A 24,299-nucleotide genomic window follows, 5' to 3' on the forward strand; every position below is an offset into this window, starting at 1 on the left:
TGTGAAATCAATGAAAAAGAAACAATTCAGTGCAGTAGCCAAGGAATATATTATTATTGGAATAATTCTGAATATTTTATTGATTTTTCAGGCTCAGCAATATCACATTTGGCTTGTTGTGCTGTGGAACATGCAGGAAGAAAATTAGCCAGGTCTGCAGAGGAAATGTCAGGTTATTTGGAAAGCAGTGATTCTGATGAATGCTTTCTAACAATCTTGAGAAATCTGCCCTTGGGTGATGATAAACAACATCAATAGGTTTTACACCTCCTTTTTTCATAGTTTTCAAATTTTGTAGTTAAACTATCTAGGATATAACTTCCACAGATTATCTCTCTAATGTAAACTAATCCCAGGTTGCACTGTCGCCTTCGGATTCTGGTAAACTATCTGACTACAATATTCCTAAATGCCACTTGCAGTGGTGTATTCGGGTGCTGCTGTTGGAGAAGATTGACCTCATAACAAAATACTAACAAACTCTTGTAAATGTTGCCTGTACAGTTTTATGTCATAAATAGAGCATAAACTACTCTTTTTTACAGCAGCATAATCTTGCAGAAGGCATGTAGCCTAACTGTTGAATTCAGTTCTTTTTATTTATTTTATTGGGATTTACGTAGGTCTAAAGGCCCACATACTGGTTATACAGTTTGAAAAGGAATAATATAAACCTATAAATTGCATTATAGCCACAGAAAACAATGAAGCTAAAAAAATCCTTCTTTGTGAATCGATAGGCTGTATATTTTCATTGAGATGGACTAAACTGTTTTTAGATGCTTGTAGAATTAGTTGATATAAAATGAAATTTCTATATTTCAGTATACTATATAAAATATGTAGGCTATAGGCTTACGTATACGTATACTCTACGGATTCCTTTTCGTCTCAGAAGGTAATAAAAATATTTCCCACAGTAGCTGAAGGTCTCAAGTCCGGGCAGCACACGCAGCGCGCATCGTGATTTGAATGAAAGGACCAATCAGCGGCCACGCCGGGCGGAAGCCCCTGGCCTGCCCAATCAGCGCGTGGCCCCGTTGTTTGCCTTGCTTTTTGAATTGAGCTCTAACAGCAGGCTGACATCTTCTCTGTGCTGCTATGAAGTAAGTTAGCTGTCAACAAACTAAAGCAGCCGCAGTTCGACAACTTGGACTATCTTCACGCATGAAGTGCAACATGCATTGATATCAGACTTGGGACGAAACGGAGAGATGTTACTGACTTTTTAAGGAGTGTTTTGGACCGAAGGGGAACTCCTGTTGTGATTGTATTGTTGACTTACTAGCTCGATAGCTAGCTAAGTTAGCTGGAGAGCGTATTTAATACAGGTTAACTGGTTCAGCTGCCAGTTTAACTCCACAAGCTCCAGCTTTTTGTTGTTCTTTTATCCAAGGTACCAGCCACCAAAGAGGTCGGTAAGTTTAATTTTCATTGAGTTTGTTTTTATTGTGCCGTTACAAACGCACCACACCAAGCAACTGGCGTTAAACGTTAGCCATCATCAGGTAAATGACGTAAAGCGAAGGGAATTTGGTGTGGTGAAAGCAGCCAACTTTAACTGGGCTAAAATAAAGTTGGATACAAACTTAAATTCTCCTCTTGGCCTAACAATTTAAGGCATGCAGTTATTTTGCCCTATGTGTTATACGAAACATGTCTAAAGAAACACAAGAAAACTTTTTATGTTCGTATGTCGTCTAACCTAATTAGCTTTGTTTGGAAAAAGCATACCAGTTCATTGCTAGTTTGACGTTATAACCGCGATGCTTTTTGTCCTCTGTTAAAATCATAACCGTAAATATTGCAACGCCTTAGTCCAACCTTACACAGGTTTACTGTACATACAAAACCCCTCTGCATTAACAGGTACGTTTAGAATCTGTTGTATGGCTGCTGTTACGTAAACAACAGATAGATAGAAAGTTTCCATATCAGTATGAACTTTGAATACACCTTGCATACTTTTACCAAAGTTATCACAGTTCACAAATATGTTGCATTCTCTTGAGTTGAATTATCAGACTGGGGCAGTATTTGTGTTTGAAGTTTGGTCTGTTGCTTTTAGTTTGACAGTTGTCACCCTGTTCTTCCTTGTTGCTATGCTTTCTCTCTCCTCTCTGCCTCACTGTGTTCTCTCTCTGTGCTCATTCCCTGTAACTTTTGATAGTTTGGACAGTTTGGTGCCTCCTTAGCTTCTTGCCATGGCTGACAGCAGCATAGTGACTTTAGGGACAGCTCGGAGTCTGCTGGTGGATTCTTCAGTCTATGATTCGAGGATCGCCGAAACCACCAAGGACCATGTATTTCTGGGTATGGCATGCGAAGATGGGGAAGGTCAGTCTGAGAGGGTCACCATCTTATTTTTCTTTTCTTCTTACACTTTTTTCTAAATATACAAACCATCATCTGGTTCTCTTGTAAAAGAGATTGGAGATACACTTCATATGACCTTCACTTACAATGTAAATCACAACCAGGAGTTTGCCACAAAAGCAGAATTTCTATATTTTGATGTGGCTTTGAGTTGTATCAGAGGTGTTTCTAATATTAAGTGTACACTCATTAATATAAACAGGGTGGACGAAATATTGTAAACACCTCCATATATTTAATGCAGTACAATTTAACATCACCACAAACTACAGCTTCCATACACACTTGCAACACCTCTCTACAACAGTTTCCACAAAAACTGAACATTATTATCTTCATGAAGGTCAGGGCTTTTTGATGAGACTGCATTAGTTTTAGCTAGGTGGATTTGCTGCAGTGTTTGATCCAGGATTTTCTGTCTGGTAGGTTGGCATGGGGACATATGTGCCCATTAGTACTTTTCCTTTTTTAGTAAACTCCTTTACTTTACTGTGCCATGAGAATATTTTATCGGTATTTTTCTTTGTAAACTTGAAAGTTAACGTCAAAGAACTTAAAAGTTTATTTTACTCTAGGAAGCCATATCAGTTAGCTCACATTTAGTGATCATAGCTACATTGTTGGGATACTTAAATTAATTGTCAAAAACAATAATCACATTCAAAAGTGAAACTATATTCAGTGATTGCTGCCATGAGGTTTTCTGCTCATGGTATGACAAACTGCTGGTAAAGCTGGGTTTATACACAAGGAATCCCACCATAGATACCTAGGGCAAAGTGTTGATTTGTAGTTGAGCATTGGATTTCAGCCATTTACATCACCACTGCAACACGATTTTTATTTTATTCCCTTCAGTAACAGTTTTTCCAGCCTGTGATGTACTTTATCATAGAGCGAGACTTTCACCCACCTGAGATCCACATACTTACAGAACTGGAGTTACGTCAAGGTAATTTCTCCATGTCACATTAGTGATTAGGAGACAGCTGCCTAACGACCTGCCTAATGATAGATCAAAGTCTAGATCAGACTCAACGCTCTTTGTGAACAGTAAAAAAGACCAAATCCACTTGCTATCTTGTGTAAATATTAACACGATAGACGTGGTGTTCTTTCTGTTACATTCCGTCTTTGGTTGAGTGTCAGTTCAAGATCCTTGTGATCATGTTCAGAGCCTTGCATGGTCAGGCACCTGCAGTAAAAAGCTACTGAAGCCATAAAACACCAGTAGGAATCTGAGGCCCTGTTTTCACCTGGCATTAACATGCGTCTTGGGTGATTCGATCACAAGTGGACAGCTCTAAGTACAGGTGTGAACACGCCCGAGATGCATTGAGATCCAATCACTCAGACCACATTCGGAAATGGTCTGGGTCGCATGTGGCCACGTTCTCTTAGCATGGTGTGTAAATACGCACAGCATCTGTCAATGGGGAGACATAGCAGCAGGGGGATCACTGCATATAACTATATTTGTTTTATATATATATGCTCAGACCCAGTGCTCTATCAAATCAATAAAATGGGCATTTTATTTTCGTGGGGTGAACACACAATGCATTGTACACTTATATTTGTTTATCCCACACCACAGGCAATCCTGGCTCAAACACAGTTGTTTGTATGAAATTGTGAGAATATCTTTGCAAAGCAACTGTTTTGTCTTAATCAGTGATGGAGGTCTGTTGTGTTGCTGTCACATGGGAAAAACTCACATCACTTCCCATGACCTGATCCTTGATCTGTCTCTTTCCCAGTTCTTCCGTGTGTGTGTGTGTGTGTGTGTGTGTGTGTGTGTGTGTGTGTGTGTGTGTGTGTGTGTGTGTGTGTGTGTGTGTGTGTGTGTGTGTGTGTGTGTGTGTGTGTGTGTGTCCCACCGTGTTCACTCTGACTCTCTGTTGCTCTCTCTCTCTCTCTCTCTCTCTCTCTCACTCTCTCTCTCTCAGATATGCTGCCAAAAGTGGAGACCAGGGTTGTTCTGGTGGGAGAAGCTGGCAGAAATGGAGCACTGGTCAAAGCACTGCAGGTATATCATTCCTCTATTAACCCTGAAGGTCCGCTGCGGTCCACTGGCTTCTATTAATGTAGCAGGCCTCCTTGATCTGGGCTTGTCAACATCACTGCTGTTCTGTTAGATATATAGGACACAGAAATTCTGTTTTGAAGGGTGATACTGATTCTTCTGGGTTAAAACCTGTCATTAGATAAGTGTTCATTGTTTGTCAAATTTGCCAGAATATCCCTGAAACTGTATTTGAGTATTCAGTATTTCACCCAGATGTTGTTGTCTTAGGTGGGAAATGCCTCTGAAATATAATAACTTTGGGGCATGAAAATTGTGTAATTCCTACTAGCTGTTGTATCTACATGCTCTAGAATACAGCTTGCTTACTTGGTGCTGTATTCTTAACTGAAGAAGGACCTACTTTCAGGCAGCTATATTGTTTGAAATGAGATGGATGGTTACACAAGTGATGTTGTGAATTGTTCAGCACTTCTGTCCAATGCAGCCGAGCCAGTCTCAGGAGTATTTTGGACATTTAGAATATGAAATCATTGCGGTTTCACCTAACATCATAGACACCATGGACTGCATGTTATGATGTCTGCAGTAAATGCCAGTGTAACTATGTTGCTGCAACGAAGTGCACAAGTTATTCCTGCCATGAGATCACTTAGTCTGACATCATTTGATGACAGGAGGTTTGGCTGAGATAAGTTGTGTTTTCACTCTTATCTTGTTCTCTCTGCTTTAGGCCAGGCTTACTGACCTAAATTCAGTGTAGCCTTTTTAATCCGATATGCCAGATATGATCACAAGGATGACAACATTGATGTGTTCACACTTAACAATGACTGTAAAGTTGAGTCTTTGCTCAGATCACTCCTGTACAATATTATGAAAGCCCTTTGGTAAATATAGTGCTGAGTGCAAAATGATCTTTTTATTCTTACTTCATTGCATCTTAAGACTAAAGGTCCTGGCACTTCAAGCCTACCTCAAAGCATGAGCGTCAACCGATCGAAGGTTTTGCGTCTCCTCACAACGGCTAACGTTTTTCTGTTTTGTTCTTTTAAACACACACAAAAACTGAACTTGAACACAGCTGGAAGGTTACAGCTGGTAGCTGACAGGTGTGTTTGTTCTGTGCCTGTGTGAAAGGACATAAGTAGTCACTAGTAGTAGTCACTAGTAGTAGTAGTCTTTATTTGATCTCCAAATACCACAAATACAGACAATACAATTACTTTACAAAATAAGAAAATTATGAAGAAAATAAACATCAAGAGTTCTTACCAATATAACAGCACAGATGTGACAATAATATTGGAACTAGTCAACCAATGAGTTAACTTAAAAACAACACATTTGTTTTCTTCTCTTTTTTTCAGACAGAACAAGCAATTTGCCGTTTGACTCTGTTAAATTGTATGGGTATGACATGACATAAACATATAAAAGAGAAGAGAAACCCTGCTATATCTCTTGTGGCAGGCGCGCCACCATCTTGCAGTACTATAACCTGTGACATCACAGGGTTGGTTGGACTGGCTGAGTTCCACAGATACTACGATAGAGACAGTGAAAGATGGAGACTGGGGAGTCACAGGACATAAGAAGACAAAAAGGAGGCCACTATTGTGTTTCTCTTGGATGTAGGCCTACAAATGAGTTTTATAGGATTAAAGCCAAGGACAAAACAATCCATTTTCATGAACTGGTACTGAAATGGAGAGCAGTACTGCTGCACTGTCCAGAGGCACTGAAGAGAGGGCCCTTCAGTGGGCACTGAATCCAGAACTAAATAAGCATTTTTGATTGGCCGATGTCATAACCAACATGACCATAACAATAATAAATCAAGAATATGAACCAGTAGTAGCAGCAGAAGGCCAAATAATATATTTATGCATATGGCAGTTTTTCAGTATTTCAGTCTACTCTAGCGTTTGCCTTTTACTGAACATATAGTTTAAATACTGTCAGTTGATAATCATTCTCTAAAAATTAGTATTACAGCACCTAGTAAAAACAGAAAAAACTAAGTAAAGACCAGAGTAGAAATTAGACATTAATAAAAAGAAAGTGTGATTTCAATTGGAACCCAGTAATGCTTCACTGTCTTCACAACAGAACCAACCAAACCTTTGACGCAGGCAATGACGTCACTCCGAAATTGCGGCTTGTTCACTTGGTAGAAATTACAAAAATGAATTTGTCATATCTGTGCTTTTAACAACTTTTTAAAATGTGATTTTAGGCAAGGTGGTTTTCTAAAGCATTTGGGCACCACCAGTGACAAAACATGCATGTTTCATGTCCCCTTTCATATTGACTGGTCGGTTGCCATTTTTCAAGAAAAAATACCTAACATTGCCTAACTCCAGATTCTGAATCATGAGGATTTCTTGCTCTTCTTTGTCTTATGTGAATATCTTTGGGTTTTGGAGAGTTGGTCAGACCAAATAAGAAATATGTCAGGAAACTGTGCCGAGCATTTTTTCACTATTTTCTGACATTTTATGACCAAACCATTAATACTAAATCATTTGCAGATTAATTTTTAAAAAAGCCCTAAATTACAGTTCAATTTTTTGTCTCATCATTCCCATAAATCACTGGTATTAATGACTAATTTCAAATAATTCCATGAAGACATTATAGATGCTTCATATAGCTACAAAGCACTCACTTGCTCCAGACTCAGTTGCAGTAGAATGTCTGGGGGAAAGGCAGGATTTTTCCACAAGTAATGGACCTGGGAAGAGATTGTGTTATGTTTGGCTCAATATCTTTAGCTATTATAATGTCATATTTTGTTGTTTTGATAGCTGTTGTATGCAGAAAGGCGTAGCTTTGTTAATGGCCACTAGACTTACATTTCTGCATGTAGAGACTTGTTTAGCCGACAAAAGAAACTGAGCTTTATTTCCTAATTTAGTAACATTGTCAAGTTTATGTAAGAGAGAAATGCACACACACACACACACACCTGCCTGTCTGTGGAGATAAGGCATGCTAATACAGGTGTCTGGGTGTAATATTTGGCAACCCACAGAGCCTTCACAACCTACAGTATTAAAGTGTAGCTTCTGCATAGAAATGAGTCTTGTGATTTACGTTAACTGCTGGTGGCTGTGGCTGATGTGTTTACATCCCTTCCCTGACTTTCATACTATCAGCCCACCAGAGATTATCAGCTCACTACACAACTCCACTTCAGTTTGAGGGCTTTTCATGGAGTGTTTGTTTGCGCTTAATTAATACAGGCAAAAGAGAATGATCTGGTTTTCTTACCTCGCTGATGAGGAGGAAATGTGATCATTGTGGATATTAACGGATCTAATTGTGGGCAGGACACCAACAGCAGACTACTGAAAATGGAAACTGCTGATCTGTGTCTTGGTTGGTGAAATTTGAGGCCATCTGCATACTCCAAACAAAACTGCAAACAAATGAGGTTGGGCATAGATTGCAATTTTTGTTCTTGTTACCAGCCTAGATGTTGTTGCTCACATGGCAACCCCTACTTTAAACTCAGGTGTCATGAAGTTTACCTCAGCTTATCATTGGGATTTACACTTTGTTGGCTGTTGAAGGTCAACAACGCTTTGGTCATAAACATTGAGATATTTGACTGTACAAGTTGAGGAGTCCCTGAATGCGTCATCAGTTTTGGTCTTGGGAGGAGGCACAGGTTCAGCCTGGCCTTCATGTCTTCTGTAGGACACATGTTCGTGCGTAGTATCCAGCCTCAAAATGGGGATACATCTCCTGTGACTTCATGTCCGTTTGTTAAATGCCGTCTGCATGAAACAAGCAGAACTTTTGATGATGAGTCACAATCATCAACTGGAGGTTAGAAAAAAACAGTGTTTGTTTGGTCAGCCTGTGCGAGTGTGAAATAAGCCTAATTTAAAGTTTGTGTGAACTGTATCATCAAATATCTTTCTTACTCAGCATAAAGTAGTTCCACTACCAACCAACATTGTGGTGTTTCAGAGGCACAATATATTCAAATTCACAGCTTTTCAGCAATAAGATGTTAGATTAGTGAACTACACTGTCAAATTCTTTGTGCCAGTGATTCAGTACTTGGCTTGGGTCAAACAGTCTGTATCCCTTTGAGTCATTCTGCATCTGTCTCAAAAGCTGGCCTTGCTTTTGAAGCTATTGCTGAGTGATCGTTCCTCTGTTGTTTGAGTCTGCAAGGCCAAGTGAGACCACGGTGCAGTTCAGTTTTCTTCTTCAAACTGTAGTCAGTTTGGATTCACAGCAGTTATAGATTTCAGTGGTGACCCAAAGTGAGGCAAAAACTCTCAACTTTAAGAAGTTTGTCCATACAAATGTCTTAAACTACTTGTTTGCTTTGCTGAAGTAGCATTTATAGTTGACAGATTTAAGGCAGATAATTCCTTTTTAAAGGCCAATCTGAAAAAGTATTGTAAAGTGGTATGATAATTATTAGCATCACTATAGGGCTGTTATTGTGAAATAGCTGCAGGCATATGACGCCCACGTCATGTTGACAGCTACTGGCTAAAGGCAATATACACAGAGATAACAACAATCTTACAACTTCATTGCATGTCACAATGTGCAAGATGGGTCTAAGAGAGCCTTGGTTTCCATCTGCATCAGACTTTATGATGTCAATTTTGAGGCATGTCACACATGTCAACACTTCTCGTCATCCTTCTGTGCCACTCTCATGTTTGAAAATATAGCAAAACAATAAGATTTTGCTTTTGCACTGGCACTTCTATGCATAGAAACACCCCAAAAGAAGAGAAGATATGAGTAAAAAAGGAAAAAAGAGCTGTGTATTCTGCATCATTTCATGTCATATTCTTTTCGATTGGTTGGGAGACATGGGTTGTGTGATTTTAGCCCTAAATTTCTGACTCTGTCAGAATTCGACGTAGGCTGTCTTTGGTGTCTAAAGCTCTAAATCAGCTGTCGGTGGACATGTCTCACAGTGAGATCTAGGAACACCGGTTTTTGATTGACAAGACTTCACCGTGTTTCTCTCATGATTGTCAGCTTTTCTATATCTCATTGATGTTCATCAATGATGGAGCGACATCACCAAGAAAACTCCAGGTTAATGTTATATTTCATTTAACTAAACAAAAATGTACCTCAAGCTGTTGAAGCATACTGTGCAAAATGTGTATACATTTTCATGGGGATATTTATATGTCTGTCAGTGCGTGCTCGTGTCCGCTCCAGTAAGCACCATAGTTTTGTGTCTTTGAGTATCGCTATGTGAAGGTGATTTGGAGGCGTGGCGGCAGACTAAGTGCTGTGAGAATGACTTCCTTCCCAGGTCTCCAGAGTCCTGTCACTTCTGAAGGCTTCCTGCTTAAATCACCTAATTCTCCCTGCCGATCTGCAGCACAGCCACATCCAAAGACATCTGCCGACAACTCCATCAGAGTGCTCCCGATTGCCTGCCTGACCGCCCGCCGCCATTGCTCAGTCAATCCACAGAAAAAGAAGCCCCCCCCATCATTTCTCCACGTCCCCTTCCTTTTCTGTCCTCTCTTCTCTTCCTCTTCTCCTTCTCCCTCCCGAGGGCTTTGAACTTTTATATTAATTTTTAACAGAAATTCTCTCCTCCCCAGCCTACCCCCTCCGGAGCTTGATATTTGTTTGAAGTTACTGTCTTTCGACATCGCAAGGACACAGACCCGGCCCCATCTCTTCCTCGCCTCCTCCTTCCTGCGTCCTTAAACCCAGCCGTCCACTCTCCCGTCCTCATGTGGGGTTAATATGTATGAATTTGTGTCTGGCTTTCTCTCTTACTCTTTCTTTATTTCAAGTCATCTCTCAACCCTCTGTCCTCTTTGTGTTTCTGTCCTTTATCTTTTTTTTTCTTCCACTCTCCTCCTTTCAAATGCCAGTGTTTGACATCCACTTCCTGCTGGTTGGTTTTTACAGGCCATCAGAGTAATGGAGGTACCGGTGGTAAAGATAAGAGGAGGCGAGGCGGGTGCCGAGGAGAAAATGATGATAAAATCTATAGTCAATATGGTACAGTACAGTTTCTGCCTCTTTGTATGACTGTCTGACACTTTGATGGGAAGTTGGGGGAGTGCTGCATGAGTCTTAATTCACACTGGGTACTCACTCAGTCATTGTGCATGGCCAAGCCACTGATGTTGAATTGATTTGTGGGTGAATACTTAAATGTAAGTAATTTAACACTTGATGTCTGGATTGCTCTCGAATGGAGATTTGCACTCAAATGTCAATGCAAGTTTCTTGGCTGAGGAAGTAATGTTGAAGTCATTTAAAATCCTTTCTATTCAGCTTCATGACATCTGATATTTAATATTTAGCTGTTGATACAGAAGTTACAGTTGCAAGCAGCACCACAAAAATCTTTCTGCACACAAAAGATTTCAATGGACGACCCTGGAGTGTGATCAATAGCAATGGACCTAAGAAGCTTTGATTTTTGAGTGTCATCTCCTGTTAAAGGAATTGTTAAACATTTTGTGAAATATACAAGTATACTCTCTTTCTGAGAGTGAGATGAGAAGATCAGTAACAGTCTGTCTTGTCTCTACACATCTAGAGTCAGGATGTGATTAGCTTAGCTTAACGTAAACACTGGAAGTTTGGGGAAACGACTTACATGCTGTATCTCATTTGTTCACTCTGTATGGTGACTTATCCAGTGACATATTCCGACATAGACTGGATGTGTACAGATATTCATGGTTCCCAGATGCAGTATTCTTAGAATTTTGGTGATCCTCTGACTTTTCCTATTGAGCCACCATGAGGCTCACATTTGTGGTGATGTCTCAATGTCTCAATAACTGTTAGATTCAATCAGGATGAATTGTAATCAAATTGGTGATATCTAACTTTTCACCTAGCGCCATCATCAGGTTAAATTTTTAATTTGTTCAGTGCTGACCAAATACCTGGAAAAACTAATGACATTTCTATCCTCAGCTGTACTTCGTGTTAAGTGCCAGCTAGCAAATGTTCATCAGAATGATTGCTTGCTGACATTAGCATTTAACTCAAGTCACAGCTGTGCCTAAATACAGCCACACAGGGCCTCTTGCATGGCTGTAGACTCTTAGTCTTGTCACTGTCTGTATTTATGTACAGATTTAAAGAAGGAGATATAACATGTTAATTAGTGAGCTGTAGCAGTGTTGGTAGGTGTATTTTTGAACCTTGGACACAGCCAGGCTAGCCATTTCCCCCTGCTTCCAGTCTGCAGCTCTGAATTTAACACGCAGACATAAGATTGGTATTGATCTCTTCATCTCACCTTTAGAGAGAAAGCAAATAAATTCCTTTAACGCATGGTCTAAGGAAATGTGGATCCTAACAGTGTAATAACAAATGTGGTTCTAACTGTGTGTGTGTGTGTGTGTCACTCCGCCAATGCCTCTCCACTTCTTTTGCCTTTGTCCTATGTCATCTACTGGAACTAATTCTCCTGAGGTAATTTGTTTTATGGGCAGGTTTACAGGTAGCACGATAATTTCACCCCTCCAGCATTGCCATCTCTGCCCATAAGCAGCCTGGCAGTTAGTTTGTGATTTAATTTCTGCTCTCTGTTATTGAAGCCATTGATTCAAACAACTCTGCTCTGATTCAGAGTAACGCTTTGTCTCATCTGAGAGGGCAGAACTGATTGTTTTCATGCAGCACTGAACAATTTTTTTTGCTGTATGGCAGAGAGAGAGAATATGATTGTGTCTACAGTATGTGTAAGAGTGAATGATTGTACACTGCAGTCTTTTCTACACCAATTTCTGTTGATGGATTGAAGACGTCTGCAGTGGTAGTAAGAGTTCCCCCGACCTTGGTATATTGACTCTTTGATAAACTGTTGTATGAGGAGACACGGCCCCTCTTTCAGATAATTAAGGAAAGTTTAAACGTTTTACAGGCAGATAATATTACACAAAGGACAACTGTATTCAGAGGGCTTGTATAACAGTTATAATCTTGATTTAGATCATTTAAAAACACTTCTGATGTAGTGCACTGACATTTTAGTAAGGAACTAAGTTGGTATTAAAACCGTACAATATTTAGTCACAAAATAGTTAGTAGCTAAGGTAATAAAAATTGGTGGTGTGGCTATAGGGATAGCAGTGATGGTTGGTCCATCACTTTGGTTCACACTGAAATACCACAAATACCGCACAGATTACATGAACTTCTGTACATTTATGTCCCCAATGAATGAATCCTTCTGACTTTGGTGATCCCCTGACAAGACTCTTAGTCTTAGTCAATGTATTAGTATATAGATGAAAATAATCCCACCAAAATGCATTATTTCCTGCAGTTAAGTAACAGTGGCAAGAAACATGACAGCTAATGTTGTTCCGTATTTGTTGGATGTGTAAAGAGGCAACTGTTTGCTAACTTGTTAGCATAACAACTTAAGGCTATAGTATATCAAACATGTGCAAGTTGTTATGGTGGCCAAGAAACTCTGCTTAATGCAGTTTTACCAAAGAAACAACATATTTGTGAGTCTTTATTTAATATATATGTCTTCAGTATGGGCCACAGACAGTGTAGAGAAGTAGAAGAATATTGATTAATGGACTAACATGTTGGTTTTGGTCTTTTTAAGAGGTTTGCTGACATTAAGAAAAATTTAAAGTAGTGCTAGTATTCTCCTTTAAATCTAGAGAATTTTTTCCTAATTTGTAGATAAAGCAGAGAAAATTTGTCACAGATTGAAATTTCCTAAATTTTAACAGGAAATTAACTATGAAATGAAACTAACTCAATTAACAAGGTCTTTTATTCATGCTCTGGTAGTTTGCTGATTAATTATGCGCTTCTGAATGCTATTTTTGCTTTACCAGTCCATCATGCACTGCTTCATTACTCCGTATTATGATTCCTCCCATTCAGGACATCAACACCCCATGCATAATGACAAACAACATCCAGGAGATTGGCGACGGAGAGAACACTGATTTCGAGACAGTGTTCGTCCTCACAGATTTTGATTCTCCCGACTACAGCTACCTCTACAAACGTGACAACCGCATTGTTGGGCCTCCTGTTGTGCTGCACTGTGCTGCAAGGGAAGAAGTAAGTTATTGATTCACAACATATTTTGGGGGGCATGAAATGTGTCACAGACCAGATTCACAGACATAATGCTGTAATTAAGATGTAGATTAATTTGAGTATCTCATAGTGTTTCTCACCTTCTGGCTTCTTAAACCTTCTCAACGTGGGATTCAAATAAAAAATTCATAGCTTCACTCTGAAATTCTGGCTCATGGAAATAAAGTATGTTGTCTGTTTGTCATGTGGGGAGGGCCCATCAGAGACAAGCCTGAGATAAACCTTGATTTGAAAAAGCAGGATACAAAAAATGTATTATGGCTCTGAACAGGATGATGAACAGGAGCTTCCTCTGCCTGCTGTGCTGTCTGTCTGCCAGAGGCTTCACACAGGATGCTAATGTCGAACATGAACAATATGCCCTGACTGTGGCTGCTATCAAGAAGACAGAGCACTCTGCACATTTGTCAGCTGAAGACAGCGCACACACACGGAGGTTTAGACTGCATTGCAGAGCATCATAAATATGTATATCTCTTGATAACAGGGGGAATGGTGTTAGGCCATTTTGCAGTTTTTCACCCATGTCAGGCATTTATCTGACCTAAAAACTATTAGGTGTTGCAGTCTCTATTTATTTTAACCATTGTTGTTTCCCTACTGTGGATTAATTTATGTGGTCATAGTTTATCTTAAAGACATTTATGTATACAAACGAAAAAATCCATCGAAAGTTAGTTAGTACTCGTAAAATATGAAGCTTTAGTATTTGCATTAGTTTCTAGCGAGTTGTTAATCATATTGTCAAAAGACAAAATGACATGTAGTAGTATTAAAATGTAATTTTGTAATTTATTTTAACATTTTTATTGCACTTGTTTTTCAGCCTCTACCGTTTTCATGTCGCCCTCTGTACTCTACCACCATGCTTAACCTGTCGCTGTGTTTCACTGGCTTCAGAAACAAAGAGGAAATGGTGAGTTTATTATTAAACATCATGCAACTTTAACTTCTTCTTTATTAGAGGATGATATTTTAGGTATTTTATTTGTCCTTAATGTTGTAGAAGGATCTATGTTGTTGATATTGACTCAAGCTTTTCTAAACAACAGAAAAATCTTTTTGGGAACATCATTCTTTTGGGGAAGTTTCATATACGTTTGTCACGTATATGACAAACGTATATTTGATTGATTTAGTATGAATAATTGTAGTGGAACGCTCACAAATAGGGGCTCTACATGGCGGGAACAGCAGTATACACTGGCACAGTGTTTCTTCTTAATCTGCTGACCAAATATCATCTAACATGTCCATATCTTCCGTGGAGCTGTTTTGACTAGCACTGCTACTGAAAGTTGATGATAAACACATACATTTCCTGTAACTTCTTAACAGCAAAATCCTCTCGTGGCCTACTGGATGAGAGGCAGACTGCATACCTTTGTTGCATGCCATCCCTCTCTCTCGTTTGTCGTCTAAAGTTTTTAATGTGAAGCAACAGCATCAGGAAGTGTTGGGTTTGCATCGGCAGTAACTTCACACAGTTGTTTCTGCCATATGTTTTCTGCTATTCTGCCACAAATGTTTCTGCCATTTGTAACAAAGTAGTTCATAGCAAGCCATGTTGTCTCTGTTTTATTACTGTATAGTGGTACTGTAATACATTTCCACCCAATGCTATGCATACATGGTATCTAGAAATCAGATGCATACACCATGGTTGCTTACACTCATTTAATAAGGGACTATAATAGTCTGTTGTAATGAAATACCTGGTAATATAGATTAATAGCAGTAGAAGAAGTCATATTCCACTTTGATATATCTCTCCCTCTTTGTGCTAAGCTTGTGCTTGCTATTTTTGTTGTCCATGTAGAAGAACTTGGTGAATCTGGTTCATCACATGGGTGGGACCATCCGGAAAGACTTCAGCACCAAGGTTACTCATCTCATTGCCTACTCCACTCATGGAGAGAAATACAGGGTTTGTACATCTTTACTTTTTTGTTCACTTTGAACTTGTGAACATTTTTCACTGTGTTTATCTGACATTAATGCCACTGTGCAGTAGGGCTGGTTTGCATACATATTATATTATAATATTTATACACTCTTTGATAAAATGCTAAGAGGTGGATATATATTAAATAAAAACCATCAGATAGGACAACTGCACAAATAAATTTTAATTATTGAAATTTTAAGAAAGAAATTAACACAAAAAAGACCTACAATACACATTATCATATAATTAGGTAACCATAATAATGTTGATTATTAGCCCTAATGTTCAGAACAACTGAATAGTTCAATATTCTTTGGAATTAGTGGAATAATCGAAGCCCCAGTCCCAATTGTTCAGATTTTTATTAATTCTTTCTCCTTTCTTCAATACATCTGACACCCAAAAATGCCAACAGAGCTCTTTCTGAGGACAGTGGCAGAAACGACAAAAAATAACAACGTAAATGTTTGTTTTACTTCTATAGTGTTTCTGTTTCATTCACTCAGTGTTGGTGGGCCAGCACAGCAAGAGCAATGGCAGCGCTGCCCAAAATCTCAACAATCCATCAAGATCAGAATAGGGCCAGCACACAAATGCTCAATTGAACTGAAAACGGAGATCGATGTGAAACTGAGATGAAAGAGCCAAAATGAAAATTAAACCCAAAACATTACCAACTCAAAACAACCCCAACAAAATAACAAAACAATGGGGAAACAGCAGTCGGGTTTGAAAAGCTGGAACTACAAAACCGGTGATTGATTTATTTATTCTGGATTTTTATTGAACACCACTTCCCCCCTTCTTTGGGTGAACGAACAGAATGAGCAGGAAATTATGTAAAGTTCCTCCCAGCCTAGCTTGACTCCCAGTGTGTCTGGGTCTGATGTCAGAAAGTAGTAATTTATTTCCCATTTGGATCCTTTTTTTAAACAGAGTTCAATACAAGGTCTTCTCCAGAGGGATAGATGTAGATAGTTAGATGGATGGGTGGATGAATAGATTGACACTAGTCATTCTCTTCGCTCCTCTCTGCACAGAGGAACAGATGATTGATGCTGTACTTCTTTCAATCATCTCTGGCAATGATTTTCTATTTAAACATTTTTTTTCCCTTCTCTCTCCATTTCTCTCAGTTGTTGCCTTTACTTCTTTTCACCTCACCACATCCCCTTTTTCGCTCTTCAAAGTTTTGTGGAGGGAATGTTGTGTTCTAGCAGAACAAGTCAAAATGCAATAAGGACTTGTTTGCTTCGTGACAGGCAGACGAGGCTGTTTTCGATTTGAAAGTGTGAAGCTAACTAAAAAAAAAAGTTAAAACAGAAACTGTTTCAAGCATTGAGCCTCTCATTCTTGTTTTTGTATTGTGCCTGAAGTAGAAACTGTTTGTACCTGTCATATTCATATTGTGATTCTGAGTGACAGAGCAATCAGGAGTAATGAAAACAGACTGGCGAGGTTGTTGTACCATGAGCATTGATAATGGAATTATTTAAAGTCTTATAGTGATAAAATTGTGCATAGATGCCTGTATATGTTATGCCCCTTCTGTCTGTTATTATGCCTCTCTGTCTACCTCATCTCTTTGTTGCACATTTACTTATCATTTTTCCCTATCTTTTACTATATCTTATTGTGTCCTCATCTTTTAGCTGGCAGTGTGTATGGGGACACCCATCCTCACTCCATCATGGATTCATAAGGCCTGGGAGAGAAGAGATGATGTGTAAGTTGGAAACCATTGTCTTTTTGAAAACTGATTTAAACCAATTTTATTATTTAACCAATATTTTTAAAAAATTATATATATATATATATATATATATATATATATATATATATATATATATTGCAGTGATTTGTGATATTGGGCTATATAAATAAAATTGGCACTACTCAGGAGGTGATACTAAATGTTTTAGGTACTTTCAAGGTTAGCAGCAGTGCTGGACAAGTACAGTAACCATTAGGGATGTCAACGATTATCAATTAATTGCTGTTAATAATTTAATTGATTAAAATATATCAACCAATAATGCAGGAGACAAGGGACATGTAGTAACTCTCAAAATGTAGATTTGATGTAGTACCCAGTTGTGCCACTAGGTTGAGCCTCTTACTGTTTAATGAGATGAAGTTACAGGTGTGTTTGTTGTTGTCGTTTAAGTTTAAGTAAACATAACAGAGAATTACTACAAATATCAGCACCACTTCTAACATTGTTGTCTGTCCCACAGACACTAACAAATGGCACATAAAAAATGAATCTGTTGTGCCTTTAATGGTGTATATCCAAAACTGGTGTGATTTAAGGGCTACATTGTTTCTAAATGATCCCAAACGTATCTTTGACATATCTGAATTGCAATGTCTTGTTACTCACATACCAACATATATACTGATTCTGATAAAAGCTGTAGTTGGCCAGTAAGGTTAGCCATGCCAGTGTATCAGGCTCTGATTGCTTATGATTACTTCTATATATTATATGTCCCCAGAAGGGATAATTTCTTACTGTTATGCATAAAATATGCTTTTCCTATCATTCAAGTTTTCCAATAATTGGTTCTGATAGAATTAGACTAATATATGATTTAAGTGTTGATTGAATCACCCATTATTATTTTTATTAATTTGCACCTTCAGTACTGTATTTAATCATCCAATTTTCTGTGGCTGTTTCCTTTTTATATTCCTTTTAGGATAGTTGCTACATAGTAGGTCCTCTGTTTAATGATAAATTTCATTAAGTAAAATGTATCCTTCATCTTCATCAAAAGACCAAAATTGCTCTAGTGTGAACCATATTGTCATATATGCTTGATTTACACACAGATCCTTTGAAACAATAACAGCAACAGAATCAACTATATTCAGGAAACTGTGCAGTTGACAGTTGTAAGACCACCTCGCACATTGAGGAATTAGAGTGATGATAGAACAATGACATAGTTTGACAGTAAACTCATTTCTCTCACCTTCATGTGTCAAGGTCATTCCATGCGGGAGAAGAGGCATTTCGAACAGAATTCAAAGTGCCTCCATTCCAGGACTGCATCCTCAGTTTTTTGGGTTTCTCAGATGAAGAGAAGGCTAACATGGAGGAGAGGACTCTCAAACACGGTCAGTGCCTCAGCACACGGGGATCTGTAATAATATTTCTGCAGCAGTGTGTATATGTATGAATGCATATGTATAATTTTTTAAACCATCTCCATGTTTTTCTGTGTCTCAGGTGGCAGCCATCTTGAGGTTGGAGATGAGAGATGTACACACATGGTTGTGGAGGAAAACTCAGTGAAAGAGCTTCCATTTTCTCCCTCCAAGAAACTCTTTGTGGTCAAACAGGAGGTAAGCTTTCAGTTTTTTGACACTATTTTTTTTTTTTGGCTGACATGGCATGTCTCTTGGTAAAAGTTTCAAATTTGTTATTGAATATTGATGGCTTGTAAATGAACATTTTGGAAGTTAGACAGAAAAAAAGCCACTAAACATCAGAACACTTCTGCAGAACTACAGTACAGTATACACAAAAGAGCTTGCTCACTGCTGCTTCTAAAGACAAACAAGTTTGACACCTCCATGATGCCAGTCAAGTACTACCTCGACATATCAGAATGATCAGTACACTCTGAGGTTCTGTTACAAGATGATGTAGACACAAGGGGGTCAAGAGAAAAATGAAGAATACTCTGTTTTTTTCCCCTCTAAACAGAATGCCAAATGATCATCTGATCAGGATTCCTTTTGGGTTAAACCTCAATCAATACAACCTCTGCTCCCCTTCTCTCTGTCTCTGCTGTCAGAGAGAGAGAGATCAATAGATTTCTCCTTCCAGTGGATGAATAATTTGAACCAAGGTAGAGTGGTGGTTTAGTTGTAGTCATAACCCCACAATCAATAGTCTTTTCTTTACTCTGCCGGTTTCCTTGGTTTTCAAAGGGAAGTGTATTTCATAATACTATCAGAAGTCTGTTTTTCTGCTAGCTCTGTCCTAAAAACAGTTTTCTCCCTTCTGTGGCAGTGGTTCTGGGGAAGCATTCAGATGGACGCTCGAGCCGGAGAGTCCATGTACCTCTATGAGAAGGTGAGTTTAGGTCTATTCATTCAAGCCAATTTACATACCTTCACCTAATGAAATGCAAACAACAACACAAATAGGGTTTGTTTTTTTTCTCTTTGTACAGTGGAAACACGTCTGTCTGACGTGGATCATGTCTGTCAGGGTCAAATTGATCACTATAAGCGGTTTTTTCTTTTATTTTCTTTATTCCCCATGCAGATTACCATCTAATTGACACTATAAGCAGTTTCCACTTTATTTGTATAAGAATTACACAAAAGTACTGGAGTAACCGTGTCCTTGCATTCTCTTTGTCACGTTACTCTTTTTTTTAACACTAAGCACTTGTATACAGCTGCAACAGTTAGTCAATCAATCAATCAATTAGTGCACCGACATAAAATTAATTGGCAACTATTTTGATAATCGAATAATTGTCATTTTTCAAGCGAAAGCACCAAACATTTGCTGGTTCAAGGCTCTCAAATGTGAGAATATGTTGCTCTTCTTTGGTCATGAATTACAGTAAATATAATGTTTTATTGACCAAATAATTAATGGAGAAAATAATCGACTGTTGCAGCCCTACACTTTTATGTATGTTGCTCCCATTCCTGTGTCAGTAGTTTTCATTTCTATTTATTCAGTTATGGTGGGCTCAAAGCAGATTTGGAGCTATAGTATTATGGTCTGGCTTGGTAGCAGAGAGTCTGGGTTCAACCTCATGTCCACTGGATCCAGCTGGACCAGGTTCTAGCAGCTTCACAGCTCTATCATGTCCCCTTTGTGGTTCAAATGTCTGTTGGTAATGTTTCAGAGACATTTTGTCTGTTCTGCAGCAGACACAATTCTAGTATTATTTAAAGGTTTTGTGCCTACATTCATGTGTTTGTGGCTCAGCAGGTAGAGTGAGTTGTCATCCCAATGGTTAGGCCAGCACCTTGCATGTAAGCTTGTATCATGTGTCTGTAAATGGGTGACTGAGAAGCAGATTGTAAAGCACTTTTGATTCAAGCACCATATAAACGCAGCCATTTACAAGCATATTGAATACATGTTGGCAGCTTATTATGATTGACATATATTTTGGTTGCAATTTATTTGGTTTAATTAGTATATGCAGCACAGTGGCTTACATTTCTTTTGTGTCTATTTCCTGAATAGTGTATATTGGAACAAGACAAATAAAAAAGTACATGTTCAGCTAGAGGTACATAAAGATAAGTCAGTGTCAAATGAAAGACATAACTGAATGTTAATTTATGTTGATTATCAGGAAAGATGGCACTTATATACATACAAAAATGAACTACGTGCTTCAGAGGCGCAAGCTGTTCAGTGCAGATATCAGTCTCCTTTAGTGTTTTTTTTTTCACAGTTTTTTGCCCTTGTATTGGAACTGATTTTAACTTTCAGCAAATGCAAACCAAACATTTCTTGCTGCTGCTACTTATTAAATCTTTTAAACCTGTCAACCTCTGGGGGGTTTTAATATGAAGCAGCTACTGAAAATGCAATGTGCCTTTCACTGAGATCAGCAGTGCTAATGTTCAATAAAACTTGGCCAACACAACAAGAATGAAAAAAATCAGTTTTGAGTTTTCCAGGAGGAATGTAGCATGACCAAACAACCACACCGAACTGTTGGATTAAAACCTGCAAGTAACAGGCTCTTACTGTGGCGGGTCAAACCAATGACCATGTTGTCCCGATCTATAGAAAACCATTTGCGTCATGGCCACAGCACAAGATCTACTTGTTGTGTCTCATGGCTTGGCTCATCTCAGGGAATGGATACTTCTCCCAATCAGTGTTACCCAACTCACCTCACAGTGGACATACTTGTCATTTTTCCAGTTTGATACATCATAAGTTGTGAAACATAAAGCTTCTTCTTGCTCTCCTTTATTAATTGTCTCATATGTATGTTGTCCCGCTGTTCTTCAGAACGACAGCCCAGCCATGAAGAAGGCAGTGTCTCTCCTCTCCCTCACCACCCCTAACAGTAACCGTAAACGAAGGCGTCTGAGGGACACGCTGGCTCAGCTCACCAAGGAGACTGAGATCTCCCCCTTCCCTCCACCACGCAAAAGGCCATCAGCAGAGCACTCCCTGTCCATGGGCTCTCTGCTAGACATCTCAAACACTCCTGAGACATGCAAGGCCTTGGCAGGTAAGAGCAAAATGATGGGAGAGTGGAGAACACCTGCTTGATCCAACCCTCAATCCCTTTTTCTACCATTTCTGGTATATACTGATGGAATAATTTAGCACTTAGTGAATTTGGTTGTCTCTCTCTGATTCATAAGAGACCAGTAACAAGATGAACCCCTCTTCTTTCCAAAAGACAGAGTAGGGAACAGTTCAGGAAGAAAAGGAGACGATACTATGACCAGGAATACGATAAGGAAAACCAGGCAAAGGAGGATTAGGTCAGACAGGAATGAGAGGAGGAAAAGGTCCTACCTGAGTACAAGTTCCCTTCAACAACCAGAGGAGCAGCAGCCAGGAACTTCTGCAGGTCAGGTTCTGCCTCTAGAGTAGGACTGTACTGATATAGATATCAGGCCAGTTCATGACTTATATAAAGTAGTAAGTGACAGAACTCTGTGGTAAAGATAAATAAGTTATGCCCTAGTTTATTCAGTTTAGTGAAGCACTGTATTATGTTCAAGCCAACTGAGTGTAGTAGAGTAAAAGATAGCTTGACTGTGCACTTGTGCAGGCAGAGTATCACCTGGAGAAGTGTTGTCGTACTCAGAGGGTGCTGAAAATAAAACAGCCTTAAGTCCTTTCTTCCTCTTCCACTAGGAGGTGTTGCACCATGACAAGGATTAGATAACCATGAAAGTATTCCCCACCTTACATCAGATAAATGGCAAAAAAGTTCTCAGCTCTACAGTAAATTGACAAATGCATTGTTACATTTGTTACTGCCGTACTGTCAGTGCTCACAGAAATCTGACAATTTGTAGTGTTAATCAGTAAGTCAGTTACTAGTAATGTATTCATTGTGTAATCAGAGACACAGTGTTTTCTTACGCCTGGGGCACACAGCCTGTGTGAACCTCAGCAGTGCGCGTGCGTCGCTGAACTGCTACGTCTCGCACACTTGCAGCATCCACACAGACAGCGTCGCTGTTGTGGCGCTTCTGCTGCCAGCTCTTTGATAACGGCCATCAATAATAGCATGTTTCATATCATTTCATTATAAATGTCATTTATATTTAGTTTAGACAGAAAAAGGTTCATAAGCGTGTGTATGGTGGTGTCTGGTTGGGGATACTCCTGTGTCAGCCACATACACTCCTCACAAAGAACGGGTTTTTTTTATTAATTATATAAATCATTCCGCCAGTTAAACCCCTGCTGTCACCGCTCCAAGTGAAGAAAATCCCTCCAGACAACACCAAGTTCCTCAAACGAGCTAAACAAACCTCTGACAAACAAACCTCCAAACTGTCAGGAGGGAAACTGACAACAAATAAGGAAAATAACAACACCAGATCTCTGCCCGGAAGCAGGTGGAACAACAGGCAGGAGCCCCAGTTTGAACTAATATCACAGAAAGCGAGCAGGGGTCGAGAAAAGAAGCTCTGCGTGTCACCGACTCTCCACGCTGGAGTTCCCCGCCAGAGAGGCTCCCTGTCCTGGCGTGCACCATGCAGACTGACCCGCAGTGGTGACACTTCATGTCTGTGACATATTCTACAGATACAGACATTGAAACCATAGTGAAAGGTGTAATTTTGTTGGAATGATGTTAATATGATTGTCAACAGGTCATTTTCTCTATTTTTGCTTAGAACCGCACGCATCACGCCGAAAAAATAGGCGAGACCCCGAATCTCTAGATGACGCGACACAGCAGCCACACGTAACACGCGCGTCTCACTCAGGCTGTGTGGCTGCTCTAATCTGTTAACATGGGCACCAAAATGAAAAGCAAGAGGTTCCGTTCACGCAGGCTGTGTCCCAGGCGTTAGGCAACAAAAGTAGGATTGCTGGGTGAGTGTATAATGTGAGAAACAGACAGCTGAAGAATACATAAAAAGTCTAATGGCAGAAAACTGACCATTCGAAAATTTAGCAGGAGGTTAATGTAAGTTAATGTAGAAGTCATTAGTTGTCTTTAAACTCGCATTAAAACGGAAGTAAGAACGTCTTTAGCTTCTGTACTGTGAGCGGTGTAGTTACAAGAGGGATTTAATCAATTAATCAAATCCTTAACATTTGATTGGACTGCTTCAAAGTTGGCGGGGTTTAGCAAGTTTAGCGCAATATGGAGCTACAGAGGACTGTTAGCTCGTGTCGGCACCCCACACACCTCCCTCACCTGGTGTTAGATCAGGAGGAGGACGAGGGAGAGATGAATGAATTAGACCTCAGCCACGTTGTGTTTGAAATGAAAACAAAGTCCCCCTATCTATCTCCATATTGCTTTGCAAGCTACTACAATACACTCAAGTGCAGTTTTATGTCATGGGTGTGGTTAGCTGGTTGGCCAAAGTCACATTTGATTGGATGAATTTTTGTAAATGCCCCTGAGTTTGAGATGAGTCATCAACATCAACATTTGAAACCATTTTACTGGACTGGGATTTTGATGAAAGAATACTCAAAAAAATATTAAAACTTATATTTGGCATATGACAAGAGAGATAAACGAACAATTAACAAAGGGACACAGGATTAGAACTGAGAAATTTTATTTTTCATGTCATTGTATCTTTAATTGTGATGGAAATGCACTAACTGGACAAAATTAAACCCTG

General features: G+C 39.2%; 1 protein-coding gene across 6 annotated transcripts in view; it reads left to right on the plus strand.

Annotated features, from left to right (window-relative positions):
• ect2 (epithelial cell transforming 2) overlaps positions 1-24,299 on the plus strand; it is a 57,546-nt gene that overhangs the window by 978 nt on the left and 32,269 nt on the right. For 2 of the 6 annotated variants that reach the window (XM_042416463.1, XM_042416459.1), the window contains exons 1-13: positions 1,044-1,418; positions 2,171-2,337; positions 4,326-4,405; positions 10,325-10,417; positions 13,292-13,474; positions 14,340-14,429; positions 15,333-15,440; positions 17,114-17,187; positions 18,454-18,584; positions 18,697-18,812; positions 19,486-19,548; positions 21,472-21,697; positions 21,872-22,045. In XM_042416463.1, coding sequence (XP_042272397.1) covers positions 2,205-2,337; positions 4,326-4,405; positions 10,325-10,417; positions 13,292-13,474; positions 14,340-14,429; positions 15,333-15,440; positions 17,114-17,187; positions 18,454-18,584; positions 18,697-18,812; positions 19,486-19,548; positions 21,472-21,697; positions 21,872-22,045 — 1,471 coding nt within the window. In that variant the 5' untranslated portion in view covers positions 1,044-1,418; positions 2,171-2,204. Of the gene's footprint in view, positions 1-1,043; positions 1,419-2,170; positions 2,338-4,325; positions 4,406-10,324; positions 10,418-13,291; positions 13,475-14,339; positions 14,430-15,332; positions 15,441-17,113; positions 17,188-18,453; positions 18,585-18,696; positions 18,813-19,485; positions 19,549-21,471; positions 21,698-21,871; positions 22,046-24,299 lie in introns of those variants that run through there. The other 4 variants (XM_042416460.1, XM_042416462.1, XM_042416461.1 and 1 more) reach the window with 4 other exon arrangements.

This window comes from Thunnus maccoyii, chromosome 7, assembly GCF_910596095.1.
Source record: "Thunnus maccoyii chromosome 7, fThuMac1.1, whole genome shotgun sequence".
Classification (NCBI taxonomy): Eukaryota; Metazoa; Chordata; class Actinopteri; order Scombriformes; family Scombridae; genus Thunnus; species Thunnus maccoyii.